The sequence below is a fragment of the Cetorhinus maximus genome, chromosome 6 (genome assembly GCF_964194155.1).
Source record: "Cetorhinus maximus chromosome 6, sCetMax3.hap1.1, whole genome shotgun sequence".
NCBI classification, from domain to species: domain Eukaryota; kingdom Metazoa; phylum Chordata; class Chondrichthyes; order Lamniformes; family Cetorhinidae; genus Cetorhinus; species Cetorhinus maximus.
The window spans coordinates 101804828-101828954 of record NC_135884.1 but is presented as its reverse complement, the minus strand read 5'-3'; the positions used below and the strand labels follow the sequence as shown (position 1 = coordinate 101828954).

The following is a 24127-nucleotide window of genomic DNA, read 5'->3' as shown; positions in this document are numbered from 1 at the left end:
ATAAAAGCTCTTATAATCTGTTTTTATATTCCTGGCTAGTTTACTCTCATATTCTAATTGTTTCCCTTTTTATTAACTTTTTGTGGCCCTCTGCTGGTTTCTAAAACACTCCCAATCCTCAGACTTGCTATTATTTTTTGCAACATTGTAAGCCTCTTCTTTTAATCTAATTCTTCCTGAGTGAGCCACAGATGGGTCTTCCTTGCTGAGTTTTTGTTCTTCAATGGAATGTATTTTATGTTTTGAATTGTTTTTTTAAAAATGTTTCCCACTTTTCATTTACCTCAATACATTTTAGTCTATTTACCCAATTAACCTTAGCCAGTTCTCCCTTCATACCTATGTAATTGGCTTTGTTTAAGTTTAAGATTCTTGTTTGTGATTGGAGTATGTCATTTTCAAACTTAACATGAAATTCAATGGTATTATGATCACTATTTCCCAGCAGATCTTTTACTACGACATTACTAATTAACCCTGCTTCATTACACAGTATAGACCTATAGTTTTATCCCTAGTTGGTTCCACAACGCATTGCTCCAAGAAACTGTCACAAAAATATTCTACAAATTCATTTTCTAGATCACTCTTTCCAACTTGATTGTCCCAGTCTTCATGAAAATTAAAGTCCCCCAAAATGATTACGTTGCCTTTGTTACAAGCTCCAATAATTCCTTGTTTAATGCTTTGCCCAATAGTTTAATTACTGTGTGGGGGCCTATAAACTACTCCCACAAATGTTTTCTGACTTTTGCTATTCTTAATTTCACCTTTACTGATTCTACTTCATGATTTTCAGAGACAAGATTCCTTCTCAGTTATGTGCTTATGTCATCCTTTACTATCAGGGCTACCCCACCTCCTTGCCATTCTCTCTGTCTTTCTGAAATATTGTGTATCCTATAATATTTATTTCCAAACATTGATTACCTTGTAACTATGTCTCTGTAATGGTGATTAGATCTAAATCATTTAACTCTATTTGTGCCATTAGTTCATCTATCTTATTGTAGATGCTTTGTGCATTCAGATAAAGAACCTTTAATTTCATTTTTTTACTTTTGTTCCCTGCAATGACTTTATTTGCTGATGTACAATTTTTGTTAAATTTTCTGTCACACTCTGCTTGTCTTTACCCCCATTGCTATACTGTTCTAATGCCTCAACCCTTTTCTTTGAATTCCTACATCTCCCTTCACCCGAACTCTCTCCCTGCTGTGTTAGTTTAAAGCCTTTTCCACAGACCTAATTTTACGATTGGTCAGGACACTGGTCTCAGCCTGATTCACGTGGAGACCATCCCAATGAAATAGCTCACTCTTCCGAGTACTGATGCCAGTGCCCCATGAATCGAAACCCCTTCTTCCTGCACCACTCTTTGAGCCACACGCATTTAATTCTCTAATTTGCTTGACCCTATGCCAATTGGCGTATGGCTCAGGTAACAATCCAGAGATGATTACCTTTAATGTCCTGCTTTTTAATTTGGATTCTAACTCTTCTAATTCTCTTAGCAGAACATCATTCCTGGTTCTACATATGTCATCATAGCTAGATCCGCCCCCCACCCACTCCCCCGCCCTCCCCCCTTCCCACTTCATCCAAGGGCGGGGTGAGGTTTCTGTTATTAAATTTAAAAAAAATAAAAATCTATGGACATAATTTTCATCATATGTTCATGTAACTGATTGTGATGCTTGGACATTTTTTTCCTGATTTTAAAACATTTATTTAATTGTTTTAAAGTCTTCAGCTCCCTGCCTTCAGGGAACTTTCACTCAGTGCTCACCTGCACTTACATCAGCACCTGCCCTCCTCCCACCCCCACCCCAGCAGTGCCGAGCATTCAGTGTGTTCTTCACGCTAGCTGGCCATTAATTGGCCAGCCAGCATGAAATCACGGTCGGAGGCCGATCGTGGTCAGCAGTCCATTCCACAGCCAATCCTAGACCCGCCAATCGTGCCTGCCCACCAACCTAAAACATTTGCCCACTATCTACGTCTCACTCCAGCATAATCTCCTCTCCGTGCGTCCCCTTACTCTGTGCGGCTTGAAAACCCTGCCTGCATATATAGAGCCTCTGATAAATCACTAGCTAGCTATATTTATAATATTACCTTCCTCCAGTCCAAAAAACAACTGTTCACCGCTATTTTCTGTTTCCTGTCACTCTACCAAGAAGCAACTTAAAACCTACAAAAGAATCTCAATAAAATTTGTAATTGGGCAGGACAGTGATGCATGAATTGAATACAAACACATGGAAGGCACATTGCACAGTGTAGAAATAATTAAAAGTAAAGTTGCAGGAGATCTCAGATTAATACTAACGGCGCAATTGTCTCTGACTTTTCGTGGCCCGTCCAACCTTACAGTTGGCAGATGTACAAATTGGCCAGGCGGCCTTTGCATTTTTCATCAAACTTCATCCAACGGCAAGATGAAATTTCCGTTATGAAATAAAATTAAAATAAATATCTGTGGGCAGCATTTCTATCAGCCATATTTTCAGGTGCATGATTGTTGATGCATGGACATTTTTTTGCAGCTTCTTAAACCTTTATTTGATCATTTTCAGGTCTGCAGCTCCCTGAGGCATCTGCCTGCCTTCAGGGGGCTTTCTTGCAGCGTTCACCCGCACCCATGGAAACGTTATCGCCCGCCTTCTTCCTGCCCCCACCCCAGCATCACTGAGCTCTTCAGCGCACATTTTACACTGGCTGGCTATTAATTGGCCAGCCAGCATGAAATCGTGGTCGGGGGCCAATCGCGGTCGGGGGCCTGTTTCCTGACCGCTCCTGGGCCTGCCGAGCACGTGCACCCGCCAAAGGTCAAATTCCGGCCACTAGATTCAGCACTTATATTTTAAAAGAGATCAATAATAGACAAAGCAATTTGATTATTGAACTATGCTGCTGAATGAGAAACATGTAAGTCACCAGGTGTTACTGTCACACATCAAGACTTTTTAACTCAACAACTTTTTATGTTATCAGCATGACCAGTTTTTGTCACCAGGTCAGTTATCCTATGAGCTGATCAGCCTTTTTATTCTCAGCCATGTTAAATTAGCTTACACCAGGTCAAATAATTAACAGTTAATGCAGTAAATTATTTACTAAAAACATGTGGGTTCCCTAGAGTGTGTGTACCCATAAATGCAAACAATAGAAAATATAAAAATTAAAATAAGAACAGAAAATGCTGGAAATACTCAGCAAGTCAGACAGCATCTATGGAGAAAACATCTGGTGTTATTTCAGATTTCCAGCATCTGGAATATTTTGCTCTTGCGTTGTTAAAGAAAATAATACCTTTAGACCAGGAAAAGTACCATCCAAGTTTATTTACTGTTAAAAATTAACATAAGTAAAAAGAGCAGTACAGTCAGGTACTGTAAGCATTTCCTTTCGCATGGGTGAAATGAAGTGCCAATCTTATTTGTATTTATTTTGTGATATTGTGACTTTTAACAATGAGTTAATCTTCTGTGCCTATGTGTTTAATTTCCTGCATTCTGTTTAATTATTGGGGACTAATACAACAATCAATGTATCCAATAGGTTTAAAATACCTTGCACTGTTTGGCAATATTGTGAATGAGAAAATTTGTCCTAACATTGTCCACATTTGGCACCAGGATTGATCCATATTCTGGAATGGTATCTACAGGATAAACGTACTCCTCCACCTGCGTGCTCCAGTGTAACCAGTTCCCTGTTGTAAAATGAAACAAAATTTGAGAATTGTTTTATGTAATTAAGCACAAAACATTTGATAAACAAAGAAACACTAAACTGCAATAGCTTGAGTGAAAAGTAGTTCATTTTAATTGTGTTGCATTAAGTCTCCAATCAACTTACAGAACAAAAGCAATTACTAAATTCATGATGATGTTTGGCCATAAAATTAAACAAACCATATCAATACTTTAATCCTTCATAATCATTTATATGGCAACTTTTTGACATTCAATTTATTTCAATTTGGGAAACACATTTAATATTGTTTTTAGAATAAATTGGAAGGTATTAATCACTATGCACCATGTTGAACTAAATAAAAAAAATGAAGCTCTCTACTGGTTGACCTGTTTAAACGAAAGTTTTCCTCTCAGCAACTGTCGGTTCTACTTTGCCTTTACAAAAGCCTCAGGGGTCCAAGTGAGTGCAAGTGGCACTTACACCTGATGAGGGGCTAAAATATGGGCCAGGTTCTGACTCTGCTAGGATTCTGCCCCATTTGGATTGACACTTTAAATTTTCCACATGTTGTCTCTACTCCCCCAATATCATGGGTATGCGATGGAGGAAGTTCTCAGACTTCTCCAGGAAGTCCATCCCTGTATTCCCTTGAAAGGCCTCAGTACAGCCATCACCATGAAACCTGGCATCCGTTTCTGACCTTTTAAAGGTCAAACCTTCACTACATTAAAGTGATTAATCCCAATGAAGTCTGATCACCATCTATAACTGGAGTGCCTCCAGTTGTGGGATCCAAGGAATCTATTTAATTTTTCTTCACCCCATTTGGATTTCTGGAGGACTCTGCCCCAACTTGCCAACTTGGAAGAGCAGGCCAGCTTGGGCCAAGACGGCAATACAGCCTTGCCCACTCCAGCTACACAGTTGGTCTCATCACAAACCACAACTTTTCACCATAATTATCGGTTTTTAAGTTCTGCTGTTGTGCTTGAATATTAGAAGTGACTCACCATCAGATCCCACAAGGTAGTCAAACATTGTGCCTTCACCATCTAATGAAATTTCAGGCATATCCAATTTGGTGTAAGTATGGTTTCTCAGCCAATACTCCATCTTTCTTCTGTCATCCAGCTCAAGAGTAGCACCAATACTCCACATGAGGCCAAAGATAAACAATCGCTCCAGATTCTGTTGGTCTAACTCACTAACCTGTTCCTAGAGTATCATGCAGAGCAACAATGATAATGTGAAGATTGGATTCAGTTTAAAATGGAGGCCTGATAACATCTTTTACTGTACATCTTGATATCTCTGGACCACTAATAATGTTGACACCAATTATAAAACTCTAGGGTTACTGCTCCAAACATCTCTGGTAGCTTGGGTCGCCAATTTTGGTTGCATGTATTCATTGTATAACCTCTCACCTTCGACTGCCCAACTTGTTCAAGCAGCCTTTTTCCCAGCTCTAATATTTTTTATAACTAATGAGTGAAAGTGTTCAAAGAAAATTAATAAAACACAATTTTTTATGCCTCCATGACTTTCCTCCCTTGGTTGCTGACAGTAGTGCCCTGGAAATTAATCCTTAATCCCTGGAGATTCCAGGACAATCCTAGAGGGCTGGCAACCCTACTAGTCGTAGTTTTCAGTCACAGTCAGCAGTCCTCCCTGTGAATGTAGGTCTTTTTTAAGAACATACAAGTCTAAATCTCTACTATTACAATTGAGAATGGAATCCCTTTAGTCAAGGTATGAAGAAGAGAGCAACAAACAAAAACTTATTTGTTGTACGTATATGAGCGAATGCGAACAAGAAGATTGCTTGGAGATCTTAACAGCTATATCAATAAAGTTACATCCACTTAATGGATGCTTTATTTTCATTAATATTTCTTGGTATTTTGTTGCGATTTTATACTTCTGAACAATGAACACTAAATTGGCATGTATGTTCTTCTAACACATTTTGAGGAAGATCAAAAAGCAGTTCTTGAAGATTTAGACCAACAGCTGAATAAAATAGATATCCTGGGCAGAATTTTACAGCCCCGTTTCAACGGGGACGGGGCCGTAAAATGCAGCCAGCCTTCATAAATCCCATTGACGACAGTGGGAACGTAAAATCCCGCTGTCATAAAATTCTGCTCCCTGTTAAGGCCTTGGGTGTGCCAATTTCAGAAAAAACTTTCAGGAACACTTGGGAAGTTGATCTATTTCCACATAATGAGATGCTTTTAGAGATATTAAAGTGTCTTCTCATTAGGGTTCTCTCTTTGGTTCTTTTACAGCGTGGGAAGTCTGTTAGAGGTGAAAGGAAAATTAAAACCAAGAGAGAGAGACAACAGGCAGCTGAATTGATATCACCCAAAGTCAAAATTATGACCAACCGCTTCCTGGTTTGGCAAATAATAGATACTTTCCCCCTTTTACGTACAGACTTTACTGAAATCAGGTGCAATGCTGGTGTAAATGGCACAATTTCTTGGGCAGCAGCCTTCCTCTGATTATCCTGTCATTTTCCTACATGCACCAATTTTGGGGGCACACAGAAATCAAGTCTCTTCAAACTTAGTATGTATTTAAAAATGAGTGTAAATCTAGTTTATGCCCCAATTTCTAGTCCTCTATTCCTGAACTGCACCCTTTATGCACCAAGAAAGTGGGAATAATAAGCCCTCATCAGCATAGAGTTTAATAACAAGAAAGGATTGTTATTTGAACTTGCAGGTGCAAGCATGGCGTGCAGTCATATTGAATTATTAAGGTACAGCAACAGTGTCAGGGTAAATGGGTCCTGCTAAAACAGACCTCACTATGGACTATTGCTGGACCAGTGATTATCGACATAGTCCTTTACCCAATCAGACAATAAAAAACATATATTTAATCCCAACAAGTAGCCTTTGAGAATTTGGGATTAAATGGTATACCTTAGATGGTAAGAGTCCTTGCAGCACGTTAATACTTTGCATAATGACAAAGGCTTCAAGCACTTTCATCTTTTGATTTAAAGACTGTATGCTAAAACGGTAAAGTTCTGGGAACACGGCTGCATACAACTCCTTGAGAATTTCAGCCTCATGATGTGAACGTAACTTTAACCAATTCTGTTAAAAGAAAAATAATTAAGTTCTATATACAGTCTGCTGTTGGAACTACTCAAAAAGAGTTTTAGATCATAGACTACCAGTTTTCCTATAGCAGTCAGAAAATTAAATGTTGTGAAGATCATCCACGTAGACCTGCATACTCATAGACGTCTGGTTAATACTAGAAACACTTCATCGAATCGAGTAATGCGAATTTGTACAATGCACAATAGCTTTAAAAAAGATAAGTATCATCATCGTATTAATAGAATACACGCATCCCCACTTTGCACCAATTCTACTAAATCAAACACTTGTGTAGGTTTAAGAGCAAAGTACTGCGGATGCTGGAAATCTGAAACAAAAACAAAAATTGCTGGAAAAACTCAGCAGGTCTGACAGCATCTGTGGAAAGGAAGACAGAGTTAACGTTTCGAGTCCATATGACTTCATCAGAACTAAAGAGGAATAAGAAATGTAGTGAAATATAAGCTGTTTAAGGGGGGTGGGACAGGTGGAGCTGGATAGAGGGCCAGAGATAGGTGGAGGCAAAGGAGAGATTGCCAAAGATGTCATAAACAAAAGGACAAAGGGGTATTGATGGTAGTGATATTCGCTAAAGGATGTGCTAATGGTGATATTAAGGGTAGAAAGCAGGATGAGCAAGTGACGGATGGCTCTAGTGGGGTGGGGGGAAGGGATCAAAATAGGCTAACAGGTGGAGATAAAACAATGGATGGAAATAAATGTTAAAAATAATAGTACAAATAGGTGGGAAAAGAAAAATATATATCTAAAAAAATATAGAATAATTATTAGAAAAAAGGGGGATCAAAAAGGGGATGAGGATGGAGGAGAGAGTTCACGATCTGAAGTTGTTGAACTCAATGTTAAGTCCGGAAGGCTGTAAAGTGTATAATCGGAAGATGAGGTGCTGTTCCTCCAGTTTGCGTTGAGCTTCACTGGAACAATACAGCAGGCCAAGGACAGACATGTGGGCATGAGAGCAGGGCGGTGTGTTGAAATGGCAAGCGACAGGAAGGTCTGGGTCATGCTTGCGGACAGACCGAAGGTGTTCCACAAAGTGGTCGCCCAGTCTGCGTTTGGTCTCTCCAATGCAGAGGAGACCGCGTAGGTTTTCTGGATTTGCACATTTGTGTCATAATTAGCAAAATACGCCTAGAATAAAGGCAAAGGTTAATGAATTCTCCATGATTCTATTTGCAAGCCTCAATGAAACTTTCTGATTCCTGTTCAAGTACAGTCACTGACCTCTAAGACAGGTCTCCAGTCAAGCACAGAAGAACTCATGTACACCATCCCATTCCTAGAGACAGTGGCAGGAGATGCATTGTCAATGTTGTGAGGCTCAAAAACTATTTTGCAGTTTGGGGCCATTGGGATACGATCTCCATTTGTCAGAGTGAGTGTCTTGTTGTCATCGAGGACAGAATTAAGATTTTCTATCCAAATAGCATCAACAGGGCCGTCTAGTACAAGCCAAATGTGTTCACCTACAGCAGATTCAACATTCATTTAAATTAAAAGAAAACATAGCACAATTACCATGATGTAACAGCAAGACTGCTGCAATTATTACATTTCCCTTAAATACGTATCTGGTTCCTGCTACTTAGTGGCAAATACTTGCATGCAGTTAATATCCATGTGTGCAGTTCAAGTTGAAATATGTTAAAATGTTAAAATATTCATATTTATAGGAATCTATGTCCTTAAACAAAACCACAAAGCAGGGCACCTCTGCATTACTTAACTTTGTAACATTGTGTCATTGGTCTCTAGATTGGCAATGAGCTTTTCCTTTTTCTCTCTCTGACTGTATTTCCTAAAATACCACGACCCCTCTGGATCAGTGGAGTACCTCAGATGGAAGCCTAGCAGTTCTGGCATGGTAGAGGCAGAAAATGGGGCAGGAACCAGTAACATTGGACTTCCAACCCAACGCTAGTCCATCATAAGTTTTCCTTGGAGGGTGAGGTTGGGCGGAAGTTCCATCCACTCTTTGGAAACCCAATTAAAATAAGGAAGCAGGACTTGCAGGATGGTGCTACACACTAAATGTCTTGTTGCTCTGCTTTTCTCTACTCTGATTGTACTGAATACCAGGGAGATACCAGTGACCAGTATCACGCAGAAGTCAGGCCCAGAGGTTTCCAGAAGGGTATCATGCCCTAGAGCACTCCAGGAGGTTGCAGATTGAACATTTTAAATTAGCACTTTTATAAAAGGGATCAAGTTCAATGCCTTAAACGGCCATGCTTTGTGGATCCCACCTCCAGCAGCTTTCCAGTGCTGCATGTTTAGTTCCCTTCCCACCAATGCAAGAATCCAAGAAGAGCCATACTGGTTCCAGATTTGCCTGACCCCTCTCCCTGACCCCAGATACTCCCATGGGGTCAGCCTTTCAGGCTTGAAGTAGATCACAATTCGTGCTCAATTAATGGAGGCACATCGGGATCACAGATATTTGGGGCTGAACTAATTTGCATAGAACGGGAGCAGAGGGAGGTGGGTTGAAAAAGATCATTATTGATAAAAATCAGACCAGCTTTGATGGATCTGTGCAAATCCAATTTCCTTGTGCATCACTGTTAGAAGCAGGCTCCAAGGGATGTTCTTGCCTTATGATACCCCATTACATTCCTTGTACTTGCTTTCATCTTTAAAGAATTATTACAACCTAGAGAACATTGAATTTTCTATTTTGGCCGTAAAATGGGATATTTTAATTTGGAAACACATACAAGTGCTTAGTGACTATATGTACTGATTCATCCCCTGCTAATCAAATGGTAGATTTTGAGCAGAATTCTACTGTCCTCCACCAGCGGGTTTGCAGGTTGGGGGGGGGGTGGTAAAACTCCCCAGGTGGCCTTTCCAATGACTTCCCACCCGCACCCTGTTCTGTCTGTAATGTGATGGTTTGGCAGGCGGGGGTGGTGCGACAGGAGGAGTTCATGGACAGGAGGAAAGCCTGACAGATCACTTTGTTTGGGACTCAGGCAGGAAAGAGGGCGGGGGGCATGCTTCCATCACTTGCCCCCTTTCCACATCCTCCTGTGTGAGGGGTGGAAACCTCGCCTCCAGCCAATTAATGTTAAATGGCTGTGGGCCTGCATTCTCTGCCTGTTATATTGTTACATTATTCATAAAGAAATAGGAACTAATTGTTATGAGAATGTACATACAGCATGCCACATTTACTGCTTCACTGCAGTCAGGTGTCGAGCAACAATTTATTAGTCCACCAGCCACATGGAGAATTGGAAAGAAATACACTCAATGAAGTTCCAGCATTATGTGTCTAAAAGTGTGATTATTTTGTACTTATCAGAATCAGAAGACATAACACCACTGACTTTTCAGTTGGTGAGGCAGGAAACCCACCACTGGTAAAATTCTGCCCTATGATTCAATTAAATTAACATGATAAATTCACAATTCATAAACCTTCAGTGTTAATATTTCTGGAGGTCAACTGTAAAAAGATACTGGCAAAGTATCTGCTGTACAAGTTACTGGCAAAAGCAAACTAAAAAAGGGTCCAAATGTAATGAAACTCAATCCTGTGTACATTCTTATATATGAGTTATGAAAAATGGATCCGTGGGAGCATAATTTAAACTCAAGATGATAACATATTATAACAATTTAAATGACCATCACAAAACAGTTGAGCTTTCTTCTGGATACTTTTGCAACATTGCTGCCTTGTAAAATATTTGGGACAGCCAACACCGCTGTGATGTGCAGCAAAATAAAACTCAATTGCCTACAATTTTCTTATGGGTGCCATAATTTCTGTAGAGTTTCAGGGCCAGTATACACCAAAAAACAAAGCAAACGTGCCAAAAATTAGCTAACATTGATAACTGTCTACATAGTGAACACAACATGTAGATCACTATTTATTTTATTTTCTAATATTAGCAAAATTCCTTGAAATGCAAATATTAATTTATCAAGTACTTAAATCTTTCACTTTTTATTTTGTTGAATGATGGTGGTTCTTCATTCCATTTGCTAGACTCATTCTCGTACCTTTCTTGGCCCTGAGAGTCTTTCTCCACAGTGTAGAAAATATTCCATCAGTCCAATCATTGGTCGCTACATCCAGACGGCCAAACATTTGAGGGGCTGTAATTGCTTTGGGATTCATCCGCATCTCTCTGTGAGGCCTACCACACTCTGGGCAACAAAAGGAAACAGGTTAACTGAAATACCCACAAAACAGCTATTGCCTTTCAGTGGTGCTAATGACTGCAGTAGAAATAAAATTTAAAAAGGTATGTCAGGCAACTGACTGATGCAGTAAAAGTTGGAATAGCCTTTGTATCTCTGGAACGGGGTGGGGGGGTGAAATTCCTGTCCAAACTAATGTGATTAAAATCTCTTTTCTTTGCCAGCCATAATAACTCAGAGTGAAATCAATTTTGACAAATTCATGGTAATTCTCGTAGCAATAAGTTAACACATTTAAATTGTCATAATTTGATGCAAAATAATAGTCTCACTAGAATTATCAATGCGGAGATGGGAAATTAACATTGGTGCAGTAAGGGTTCCTCTTCTGAAGCTGTCTTTAAGGCATGCCATTAGGCATTATACAAATACCTGTACTCTATACCTACCTGCACTGTACCTCACCTGAAATCCTCAATGCTGACAGTGGGTGACAAGAATTAGAAAGCAATCCATTCTTCAGCATTAACTTGTCCCTAACAGCCACTGCTTTGGGTAATACCAATACTGAGGGAGTATTTTGTCAATTTTCGTATCCTAAAAGACCTAGCATCTGATTTGTCTCCCATATAACCCAGATAACACCCAGCTGGCCCACTCTCCATCCACCGCTACCCCCCTGCAACCTATCCACCCAAATAATGTGGAAAAATGGTAGGAGGAACTCAAAGCTAGGTCTGACAAAGTCTTTGGGCGTAATCGTCCCAGGTTTGCAAAAAGTGCAGTAGTGGGTAGTGGTAGTGGGCGGGAGAAAAATCGTTTTACTTGCCAGCTGCAACAGCGGGTTTTTGCGCTGTATCATCCATTTCCCACCTCATTAAGTATGCAGCCACAGGAAACGCGCTATCTCGCGGGCGGGTGTCCTCTGATTTGCCTGCCACGCCAGTACCTCGCCCTTCCTCACACAGGCCGCCATGTTGAAACTGCAGCCACGCGCACACTTCTCAATGTTTGCAGGCCAGAACCGTTCCAATGAAGACATGGCCGCAAAAGCTAAGAAGAGTGCAGCCCTCTGATTCAGTGATGCATCCCTGGGACACCTTTTAGGCGCCTTGGAGGCCGGCGCGATGTCCTCTACTCCCGTTCTGGCCGCAGGAGGCCCATCAGTCTCACCACTCCAGCTTGGGAGGAGGTGGCAGAGGTGGTCGGTGCCAATGCTGCACACAAGAGGTCAACCATCCAGTGCAGAAAATGGATGAATGATCTCACCCGTGTAGCCAGAGTAAGGCAACCATCTTATCACTCTAAACTCTCACACTCAATAGCCCATCACACATTCACTGGCATCTCATTCACTGTCAGCTCAAGGAACTCACCACTCACGCTCTCACACATACCCTCACATGTCCAACTGGCCTCATCTCCTCTGGAGACTGCCTCCTCAGCCCTCACCATCTATCGGCCACTTGCACAGGTCAACATGTGCCCCCACACACACCCTGGGATAGCCCCCTTCCCCAATACAGCCCTCACCCTTCAGGTCTTCCCTTGCCTGAGGCCATTTCTCCCCCCTCCCCAAGCAGACCCTATCCCTGCATCAGTTGAAAAGCCATCCCTGTCTTACGGCTGGTCTGGTAGGTAGAGAATTCCCTGTGAGCCCCCTTGAAGTGATGTGGTGCTGCCTGTGAAGCCTGGCACTGATGACCGCAAATGCTGCCGGAAGCAAGGTAGGCAAATAAACTTCGAAGTCCCGAGTGAAGTGCAGGTCGCCAGGTGGACGCCGCTTATGCATAGTTGTGAAACATGTCGGCATGCAATCAAGCCAATATGCCCAGATGATTCAGCGTTGGGGTGAATGATTCCGGTAATCAGAGCTTACAATGAGACGCTAAAGTATTGAAATTAGGGTTCCTGATGCATAGTGGTGGGAAGCACGGCCCGCCATTGACGGTGGAGCAGACAACCACAAACTGGTTTCATAACGGCGTGAAACCGATTTTTGGCCTTCACGCCATATTGTCACCCCCACCTGCCATGACGCCCGTGCCAAAGGGGCCGGAAAATTCCGGCCTTTGTTAAATCAGATCTCAGAATATTTGTTCAGAGGTTTCAATAAGTCCCAGAGTGAGATTAGAAGCCCATCCACTGTACATACCACAGAGTAAGAATGCATAATTTGAAACAAGAGTGCCCGAAAGTGTTAAAAAGAATGCATGAGCGATATTTTCCATATTTCCTACCCATTTCATCAGAAATATACTGGAATTTAATATTTAAACAGTATAGGTATATCCCTAGTTTATTAATTGAAGCTAACCAGCTCTCTTAATGCCTCCCTAATCTCCTCTGCCTCTCCACCTCCCGCTCATTACAACCCACGACTTTTGCCAAGCTTTAGAACACACTTCCTAACATTCTCCTTCTTATGGGTCGCCATTCTTGTCTGATTACTCTTCTGAAAAGCAACTTGTGATATCTTTCTACGTTAATGGCACTATGTAAATATAAACTGTTGTCCTTGATGTATTCTGGAATTCCTATTGAATAAATAGGAATAAATATATTCAGCCCATTGTGTCTGTCCTGGCTCTTGGTTGAGCTATTCAATTATTCCAACTCCATTGCTCTTTTCCCATAGCCCTGTAAATATTCCCTTTTCTTCTTTATAAGCAGGCAGCAGTGATGCCTGGTTGTTTCTCAGGGAGGGAAATACACAGTGGCATTCCCCATGTGTCAGTATTAGGACCACTGCTCTTTTTGATATATATTAATGACTTAGACTAGAGTACACAATGCAGATGACTGGAAACTCAGAATGGTGGTGAACAATGAAGAGGGATAGTAATAAATTTCAGGAGGACATAGGCTGGTGAAATGTGCTGACAGATGACAGATAATATTTAACCCAAAGAAGTGTGAAGTGATACATTTTGGTAGGAAGAATGAGGAGATGCAATAATGACACAATTTTAAAAGGATGCAGGAACAGAGAGAGAGACCAGTGGATGTATGTGCACAAGTTTCTGAAGGTAGCAGGACAAATTGAGGAGATTCTTAAAAATGCATATGGGATTCTTGTCTTTATTACAAATTACAAAAGCAAGGAAATTATGGCTGATCAATTATAAAAACCCTGGTTAGGCTCCAGCTGGAGCAGTATTCAATTCTGGTCACCACATTTTAGGAAGATTTCAAGACCTTAGAGAGAATGCGAAAGAGACTTACAATGGTACCAGGGATGAGGGACTTCAGTTATACAGAAAAACTGGGGCTCTTCTCCTTACAGCAGAGAAGGATAAGAGGAGGTTTGATGTAAGTGTTTGAAATCATGGATGGTGGGGATAGAGTAAAGAAGCAGAAGCATTCCAGTGACAGAAAAGTTGGTCACCAAAATCTACAGATGAAAGATAATTGTCAAAAGTACCAGAGGCTTCATGACGAAATACATTTTTATACAGTGAGCTGTTGCAATCTGGGACTCACCACCTAAAATGTGATAGAAACAGGTTCGATAGTGACTTTCATAAGGATATTGGGTTAATAATGGGCCAAACCTTCTAGTCTCCGATTAAAGATGTACAGTAGTCCTGATACACTGACTACATAGGAATTGACTGGGAAGTTTTAAACATCGAATGGGAAATTCCCCTGCTCCCCGGGACCCTTGATGAATGTCTCCAACTCTGAATTACAGTCAGAGACTTGGGAGACATCCGGGGGACTTACCTGGTTGGTTACCCAGAAAGTGGTAGACAGATTAAAAGCTGGTCTAACACCTGGGTTACTACACAGCCGGCACCCCAACCACTTGCCCCGACCACCCGACCACCCACCACCAACCAATCGACCACACCCCCGACCCACCCAACTATCCATCCCCCCTACAGAACCTGGCTATATGAGGAGAGATTGAGTTAATTAGGATTATATTCACTGGAGTTCAGAAGAATGAGGGGGGATCTCATAGAAACCTATAAAATTCTAACAGGACTAGACAGGGTAGATGCAGGAAGGATGTTCCCGATGGTGGGGGAGTCCAGAACCAGGGGTCACAGTCTGAGGATATGGGATAGACCATTTAGGACTGAGGTGAGGAGAAATTTCTTCACCCAGAGAGTGGTGAGCCTGTGGAATTTGTTACCACAGAAAGTAGCTGAGACTAAAACATTGTATGTTTTCAAGAAGGAGTTAGATATAGCTCTTGGGGCGAAAGGGATCAAAGGGTATGGGGAGAAAGCAGGAGCAGGCTATTGAGTTGGATGATCAGCCATGAACATAATGAATGGCGGAGCAGGCTCGAAGGGCCGAATGGCTTACTCCTGCTCCTAGTTTCTATGTTTCTATGTTTACCCCCCAAGCCAACTGCCTCTTGACCACCTTCTCGACCTGACTAACCCCCCAACCCGACTATCCCCCCCACCACCTGACTACCCCCTGCCTCCACCCAACTACCCTCCCAACCCAACCTGACTGTCCCCTGATCCGACCTAACTACCCCCCCCAACTACCTCTCCTGAGCGAACTACCTCCTCCAACCCGATCCGACTACCATTCCGACCTGATCACCCCCTGACCCAACCTGACTACTCCCGACCACCCGACTACCCTCCTGACCTAACTATCCCTCCACCGATTACCCTCCAAAACCCGACCCAACTACCTAACTACCCTCCGACCACTCTCCGACTCAGTCTGATTGTCACCTGACCACTCGATATCCCCTTGACCATCACGACTAACCCCGACCTGAATACCCTACTGGCTCGACTACCCTCCCCAACCCGACCACCTACTCACCCACTCACGGCCCCCCCACCCACACTATCCAACTACCCACCTCACCCATTTACTCCCTCTACCCACACTATCCACCCACTCACCCACATCACGCAGCTACACACCATCCCACTTACCCACCTAGCCATTCACTCACTCACTCACCCACTCACCCATTTATCCACTCGCCCATTCACTAACATTCAAAGACTGGACCTTTAAGCTTAACATACTACAGCTGGGGTGTGTGGCCTGTCTTTCCCCGACTCTACTCCACTCCGATGGGGTTCCCCAGGGGACCCTGTCCTGTGCATTTCTTTGACAACTGGGATTGATCCCAGAAGAAATGCGCAGCAGCGTTGGGTCAGGAGAATCTTTGCACGCAGTGGCAGTCTGCTTGTCATTGCTGCTACTAGGAAGGTTCAGGCCATTGTTCCTCATCCACATAGCCAATGCTCCTGTAATCCCATGGGCTTTAATTTTGCTAACAACTTTATTGTGTGAAGATCCTGCCAACCCAGTATGAGTTGTTGAACTCATTTCCTTTTATATGCTTCATGTGGCACTAGGTAGTTTTTCCTACACACATCTATTACACAAGGGTGCCATGGAAAATATCTTAGCAAGCTTTGCGTGTACGCTCCAGCCTAATCAGTTTCTCTAAATTTGGTCTTCATTTTTAAAGAGAACTTTAAACTGTCCATAGAAGGAAAAAAATAGATAAATCTGGCAACCCATCTCTACCAAAGATTCTTCAGTTCTCTGCCCAAAGGCAGGTTCAACCCACAGTGCTGCGATCTTCACCACGTGTAGGGAAAGGAGGCAGGTCCTGAACCCACCCCAGCCAGAACCGGGATCGAACCCCATGATGTTGATACCAATCTGATCCACACTAGCCATTCAGCCAACTGGCCCCCCCAAGGCGTCTGAGGTGCTATGGCAACATACACTTTTATGCATGTTGTAGTCTAGAGCTTTGAATAGTGATGGTAGAGATTCCAATCTTCTTTCGATCATATGGTTAACCAGGAATCTCTCCTGCTCTTACCACCTGCTATTGGCAAGTGCTGGAAGGGTTTGCAGATTGATCTTCAACCTGTTTGGTGGCATTATGAACACACCTTCCTTGCTGTTGAAGTCCTGGGAGCAGCTCTTGAACCTGGAGCTTCTGGCTCAGAAGCAGGGATGCTACCGACTGTGCCATACGACCTCCTCGCCAAAGGTCTTACTTCAGCAATTAATAGAGATCACAGGTTTCTTTGGGACCCTGTTGAGGGTGGTGTGATCTTTCACATTTTTCTGAACACTGCTCATATCATTTTCTGATTGTGGGTTATGCTCCTTAATAAATTTCACAGCAGTTGAAATTGTATTGTGCAAATTTGGTAACAAAAGTGAAAACAAATATGTATGAAATTCATCTGTCCACCATTTTAACAAAGACACTAATCTGCTGCCAATTAATGTTGGTGCAAGGTCATATGGGGAAAATAAGTATAAGTTGCAAATCATGAGACATGATGCAGCTTAAGCAAATGTAAGCATAACCGATAGAAGCTCACACCACGTTTTTCTTTTATTCACTTTACTACACATATTATATATCAACAATTCATTATATATTGGTGATTTGTCTAATTTTATTAAATTAAATATGTTCTCACTATCCATTGCTCGTATCTGCCATTGCAATTTTGAAAAATGACTGTGTCAACCAGGAAAATCTTTACCTGTCATCGCCTTCATGAGGGTATGAATACAAGTTGTCTTTCCAGCGCCACTTGGGCCCAATGTCATCATACCATGCCGCACACGCTGAGTTTCAAACAGTTGGATAATCTTCAGTCTCCATGGTGCATGTTTTATTAGACCTCCATCCTCAATCTGAAAAATAGGTCCTACATAGTTCTTGAATAATTTCTGTGTCTAAAATTGACACTCAGTGACATTTAATTTTCACTACTTGAATAGATTGAGCCTTTCAAAAATGATTCAGTCAATCCCATTTACCATTTTGCAATGGTAATTTTGGTAACTGACATGCAGTCCATCTAGTAGATGTTCTTTGTAATGGAATGTTGCTAAAAACTGCAATCATGACGAACTGAAACAAATAGTTTGCACAATGAATGACCGGTACCTGTTTGTCAATAGAAGCTTCAAACTGTGGATAACCAGCCTTATCCAACTGAATGCCAGGAAACAAATCCTCTATCAGGCTGAGAAACAATGGTTCATCCTCATCAATCTGGAACGAGAATTCAGAGGCTGAGAAACAGTGAAATACTTGTACTAAAACTTCAGATACACATCCTGGTTGTGTTACGAAAATTATTCCTCAGGTTCAATGCAACACTTTTCCTCCGTTAATAAGGGACGTTTTGTGGACCAGAAGGATATAAAGTGTGCTTGTCCCTAAGGTCCAGTGCTGAGAGTATTGCTTCTCTCCCTAGGGCTGATCTTCTGCCAGTTGTAGCGAATATCTAGTTCATGGTTCATGCGTTTTTGAGTACAGCATTTGGTTTTGGGAATTAAAGACTTAACTGTCGAAAATGGGATAAATGCAATTAAAGCAAGCTTGGTGTCTATTACACTTAAAAAGTTCGGTCCATATTGCTTTAAGGGGTTAACAACTAGAAAGGTAGATCATAAAACAGCAGGTTGGCTTACTTGCTGGAGAACTGGAGGTGTGATGTCTACATGGTTTGAAAAGAAAGCATTTCAAAGGGATGTTTTGTTTTGGGAGTTGGAGCTAAATTAATTTAAAAGCATTCATTGAATCCTGAAACCCATTTATTTCATCAGATCAAAAAAGAAATTGTAAGTGAGGGATAATTAATTTAAAGGTCGATTTGAAGGTAGCCCAGAGCAGGCTACGTCATCATGGAGATGGATAGAGCTTCGGAAAGCTCCCTGGTTTCTATTTAACTGGGTGCTTTCTGGGAGAGGTTTTTGGTTGCAGTTTGGACCTCATGTGGTTTGCAGCTCACTGAGAGAAGATAGCCAAAGTAAATGACGGTCAGATAGATGTGCATTATAAGCAGCGCAAAAGGCTAATTTCATCATTCACCGTGAATGAATGTTGAGGCTTAATCTCAGTTAGAATTTTGTGAGGGGAAAAAGCTGGAAGATTGCCTATTTTGAAACTAGTGGGAGAATTGACACTGGTCCTCCAAAGAGTCTTGTGGCAAAGAAAGCAACAAACAGGTTAGCTTGGAAGTATTGAAAAGTAACCAGGAGAAGAAACTGAGAGTTAAGAGGTGGTAAATGAAAGTTTTACCTCTGAAAATGGCTGGAGCTGAGGATAATGGCCTATGTATGGATGGTTCCTACAATTGTAAATAGCTTTAAGATTGATGTGTCTTATAGGAGAATTCTTGGGGGAAGTAAGAAGTAAACCTGAGTGTATAACATATATAGTTATAAACCATATTGTTAAGTTAATAGTGATTGTTATATTGTATTCCTTTATATACAATAAAGTTTGTGTTTTTGTTTAAGAAAAGTGAAATCTTGTGGTGTAGTTCTATTGGTTAAAACAAGGTGTTTGGGTTTCTCTTTTTTAACAATCCCAGTCAGATTGTAATACTGTAGTAATTATGGTTTTATTTAGTGTGTAATGTACCTTTAAGAATAATACTTGTTAGGTAAGATCACATGATCTGTAGTAACCAATATGAGAGTAGCACGGGCTACCTCAGCAGTCAGTGTAGAGTTAGGGTTGAAAACACATGTGTAGCTGCTGTTGAGTATACTGTAAATAAACTTAATGTATCCACCCAAGAAGTGTCTGCAGATCAACTCTGTCACTAATAATACAACTCGGCCACCCTACAACAAATACAGTCCAGCAGCACTCTTGATGCTCAACGGAAATCTCAGTACCCAGGCTTCCTGTTGGGCCTTATGAAAATAAAACAGGTACTACTGGCTGTGTTTCAGGATGAAAATAAGATGTCTGGGTGCTTTGTTGTTACTTCAAATTATGGACTGAATGCATTATATAATAAAATTATCCTCCAACTTTTTCTCTAAGTTTTTTTGTTCCAGTTCAGAGGTCCATTGCTTTCAGTCTTTCCTTAATTTTCTTATTATACATTCTTAATAATGTTTCTTTTTCAGTGGTCATAGTTAATTATTTTACGACCAGGATTTTATGGCCCTGCCGCAGTGTCTCACCCCGGCAGATGTGGCGAGCCATTTAAATCTCCATTCAGTTCAGCAGGACCATAATATTCTACCAGGCGGGAGGGACTGTAACATCCTGGTCCATGTATTTTTGAACCAAAAAATTATTTGAAGTTATATACTATGAGCTGGTCACATATTTTGCTGACTATGGTATATCTCCCTTCCCGCAGCTTTATCCATGGAGCTTAGCTCCTCTTTACACAGTTACTACCCCTTGGCCCAATGTTCATTAATATAATCTATGGTTTCCTTTCTTTAGGCTTTGTACTTTCGCTCATTAAAACTGTTGTCAATATATCTTATGGCAAAATGTTTCAACCTCTCCATTATCTCCAACTACCAACCTATGTACAACCCCAAATTCCTCGCTAAAATCCTCAGATGTGCCATTGCCATCCAGTTATACATCCAAAACTCCTTGCTTCAAAACCTCCGTCCAGTTTTCTCTCAGTCCACAGCACCAAGTAAACCATCCTCCAAATCGTCTGTAAATATGGTGCACTCTCCCCTCTTCGCCCTCCTCAAACTCTCTGCTCAACTCAATTGACTGTTCTATTTCCTCCACCATCGTTCCTGAGGGCGAGCTCCATGAAGCACATTATAATTGCTCATACAGGAATGTTGTACAATTGAATTTCAAGGCTATAATATTTTATCTTTTTAAACACAAAATTTATCTTATAGGATAAGGTGCAGCATTTTAAATACCATCAAGGCAAATAACTAGAAAACTGAATTACCAGTTTGGAAAGATTCATGTCTCGAAGAACTCTCATGACAATTGTAGATTCAGTATCTTCGGGGCTGGCTCGCTTGACAGCTCCAAGTGTTCGTAAAACGGACAAAATATTGCGGAGTCCAAAATCGTAATGAACCTAAAACACACAGACAGTAATCATGGTGGAGCAGAGAAAGTTGGCAATGAATTTTCATACCTATAACTTGCAGTCAGGACCAAATTTTGGAATATTCTGTCGATACTCATCAGCTTGTATGTAAACTACACCAAATTCTAGCTTATTCTTTCTTTTTACTCTATTTTATAGGCTCAGTAATGTCAGGGGTGTTACTGCTGGGGAATCAAACTCTGCCCTTGGCCCAGTGTTGCACCCCCAGACCAGGTATGGCACAATCAGGCGTAAAGTAACATTCCATGCACTCTATCCAATAACATACCTGAGACCCAGCCTCAGAAGAGTAACCACAACTGTGTCAGTGTGACACTTTTTGCCATTTCCCAAACTAGCCATACTGTGGCTTTCTAAATTAGGAACGGTTGAGATGGTAGCCCATGCATTCTCAGAACTGAACTAAAAATGCTCAATCTGCTTTATAGGACCTTTACAGCAATTGACCCTTCAGTCTGTAATTAAACCAATGCACACAAATTGAGTAAAACTATACTGCATTTTGCAGAATAGATCCCAAGTCACAATTCAAAGAAGAGCAGGAAAGTCCTGCTGCTGTCCTGTGCAATGTTAAAATAGATTACCTGGTCATTTATCTCATTGTTGTTACTGGGGCATTGCCATGTTCAAAATGCCTGCCATATTTGTGTACAAAAAATAGTGACTATATTTCAAAGTACTTTATAGCCTGAATCTTCTGGTCGGCGTGCGGGGGTGGGCCCCGCTCGCTGACGCATAAAATGATGTGTGGTGATGTCGGGCGTGCGTCCCGATGTCACCGCATGTCATTCAGATCCTGAATCGGTTGCACGCCCACCGAACTGTCAAAGGCCTATTAAGGCCATTTAAATAGCAATTAAAAGAATTAACAGAGCTGCCCATCCAACCTTAAGGTTGGCGGGCAGGCGAAGAGCCCAGGCGGCCTTCGCATTTATCATGAAACCTCATCCACAGGCGGGATGAGGTTTCATGAAGGCTTTATAAATCAAATAAAAATTATTAAAATTCATTGACATGTCCCAGCTGATGTGACACTGTCACATGAGGGGACATGTCTGAATATTTTTTTTTCTTTATTTCAAATAATAACAATCAAAGTAATCTCCCTGGTGTAGCTCCATGCCTCAGGGAGGTTTCTGCACTCTTTCTCGCACATACGCGAAAAAGTGCAGGCCCTGACTCTCCCTCCTCCCCCCGCCCACACTAAGCTAAGCGCTTCCGGGTGCACGTCGCTGGGCAGCGCGTCTGCCCGCACCCGCTCCCGCTCAGCATCCCCCCACCCCACTCAGCATCCCCCCGCTCAGCATCCCTCCCCCCCCTCCACCAACGGTGAGAAAATTCCCCCCTATGTTCTGTGATGTATTTTAGTTTTAGAAAAAGGGTGGTGAAAGGAGGAGTGGGGCTGACTGGGGGCCAAAAAGGGGATTTTCAAGGCAGGGGACATGGGTGAGTTATTGCATCTGTTTTTACTAAGGAGATATTTGAGACACTGGAAGGGCTAAAAATTAATAAAGAGGAGTTATTAGATAGGCTGGCTATACCTAAAAGTTGATAAGTCACCTAGACCAGATGTCATGCATCCAATGCTACTGAGAGAAGTAAGGGTGGGAATTGCGGAAGCACTGTCCAAAATTTTCCAATCCTCCTTAGATACAGTGGTGGTCCTAGAGGACTGGAGATGCTACACTCTTGCAATTGCTACATCCTTGTTCAAGAAAAGGTATAGAATAAACCAAGTAACTACAGGCCAATCAATTTAACATCAGTGGTGGGAAAGCTTTTATAAATGATAATTCAGGACTAAATTAACAGTCATTTGGACAAATATGGATTAATTAAGGGAAGCCCGCACAGGTTTGTTAAGGGAAAATTGTGTTTTGCTCACTTGCTTGAGTTTTTTGAAGAGGTAACAGAGAGGATTCATGAAGGTAATGCGGTTGACGTGGTGTGCATTAAATGCCAAAAGGCATTTAATAAAGCGACACATAACAGACTTATCAGCAAAATTAGAGAATAAAAGGGATAATAGCAGCACGGATATGAAACTGGCTGAGTGACAAGAAACAGAATAATAGTAAATAGTTATTTTTCAGTGACATAAGACATGGAAGAAATCATAAACTATGTAAACCAAGCTTTATTCTTTTCTGCTTATTTAAAAATAAACCTTGCTGAGCCAAAAGATGGCTGCCACGAGTCACCTGATGTCTGGAATTGTAAGGTGACCACTAAGGCATTATATGGATTGCACTGGAGACATGCCTTGACATGATGTTCATGGAATCTCACATCTGGGACTATCAAAGTTCATTTCAAAAAGGAATTATTGAAAGGAAATGGACGTCATTTACATCTTTATAAGCTTAGCCCTTTAGTGGAGTGTGAGGGTCTACCAAGACAATAGTTACCTGGAACAGGGTCATCAATATGGATATTGACTCTTTCAGAGGCTAATTACTGGGACATTATAAGCCACCAAACAAAAGCCAGATCCAGACACCAGATAAACATTCTCTTATGTAATCATTGTGGAGGAAGGAGGTCACATGGCTTGCGTAAAATTTTGGTTTCTCTATATATAGTTGAGAACTCAGAAGCAGACCAGCCTGCTGATTTAACTCCAACCTGCAAACATCCAACAGCAGGACTCCAGGCTGACCAAGCAGCCTGCAACAAGCCCTCCTCAAAGCTTGTCATTTGGAAGCCACTGGCCACCATCTGCCAAGCAGACCAAATCAATGTACATCAACCTCATCTCACCGCATCTCCATCAACTTTAAAGGAATTCTGCACTTCTGTCCTCAGCCAGGAACCCACCTGAACTGGATCTACTCCATGAAGGACCCACCCCCACCCCCCAACCTGGATTCTGACTTTCTGGACTGTGGCAAACACATGAACTGATATCTATTTCTGTGTTTTTTTTACTGTTAAGTTATTTATAATTGTAAATCCCCTCTTTTCTATCCCCCTTACTGTACATGTATGTGTGTTTGTGTGTGTGAAGTTGCAATCATCCCCTTCCCCTGAGTTTGAATGTGTGAATGAACTAAACTTCTGATGTAATCCTAAGAGAGTTTCCTGCGAGTCACTTTAAAAATTGACTACACAGAAAAAGTGTTTTTTGGAATAAGTGCCACAACCTAATTTAGAACAAAAAAACCCCTCTGCTTACGGACAGACGGCAAGAAAATAAAGGAGTTCAGTTTTGCCTCTCTCTTCTGTCCATAATATCGGATTGGATGAAGGTGG

General features: G+C 41.6%; 1 protein-coding gene across 1 annotated transcript in view; it reads right to left on the bottom strand.

The window, feature by feature from the left end:
* Positions 1 to 24127, bottom strand: part of LOC144682303 (dynein axonemal heavy chain 5-like) — a 319205-nt gene that overhangs the window by 134704 nt on the left and 160374 nt on the right. Inside the window, exons 39-46 of the mRNA XM_078544778.1 lie at positions 20708 to 20842; positions 17917 to 18024; positions 17507 to 17660; positions 10860 to 11006; positions 8070 to 8311; positions 6639 to 6815; positions 4716 to 4920; positions 3576 to 3718 (exon numbers count right to left, since the gene is read on the bottom strand). Of these exons, the coding sequence (XP_078400904.1) occupies positions 3576 to 3718; positions 4716 to 4920; positions 6639 to 6815; positions 8070 to 8311; positions 10860 to 11006; positions 17507 to 17660; positions 17917 to 18024; positions 20708 to 20842 (1311 nt within the window). The remainder of the gene's footprint in view (positions 1 to 3575; positions 3719 to 4715; positions 4921 to 6638; positions 6816 to 8069; positions 8312 to 10859; positions 11007 to 17506; positions 17661 to 17916; positions 18025 to 20707; positions 20843 to 24127) is intronic.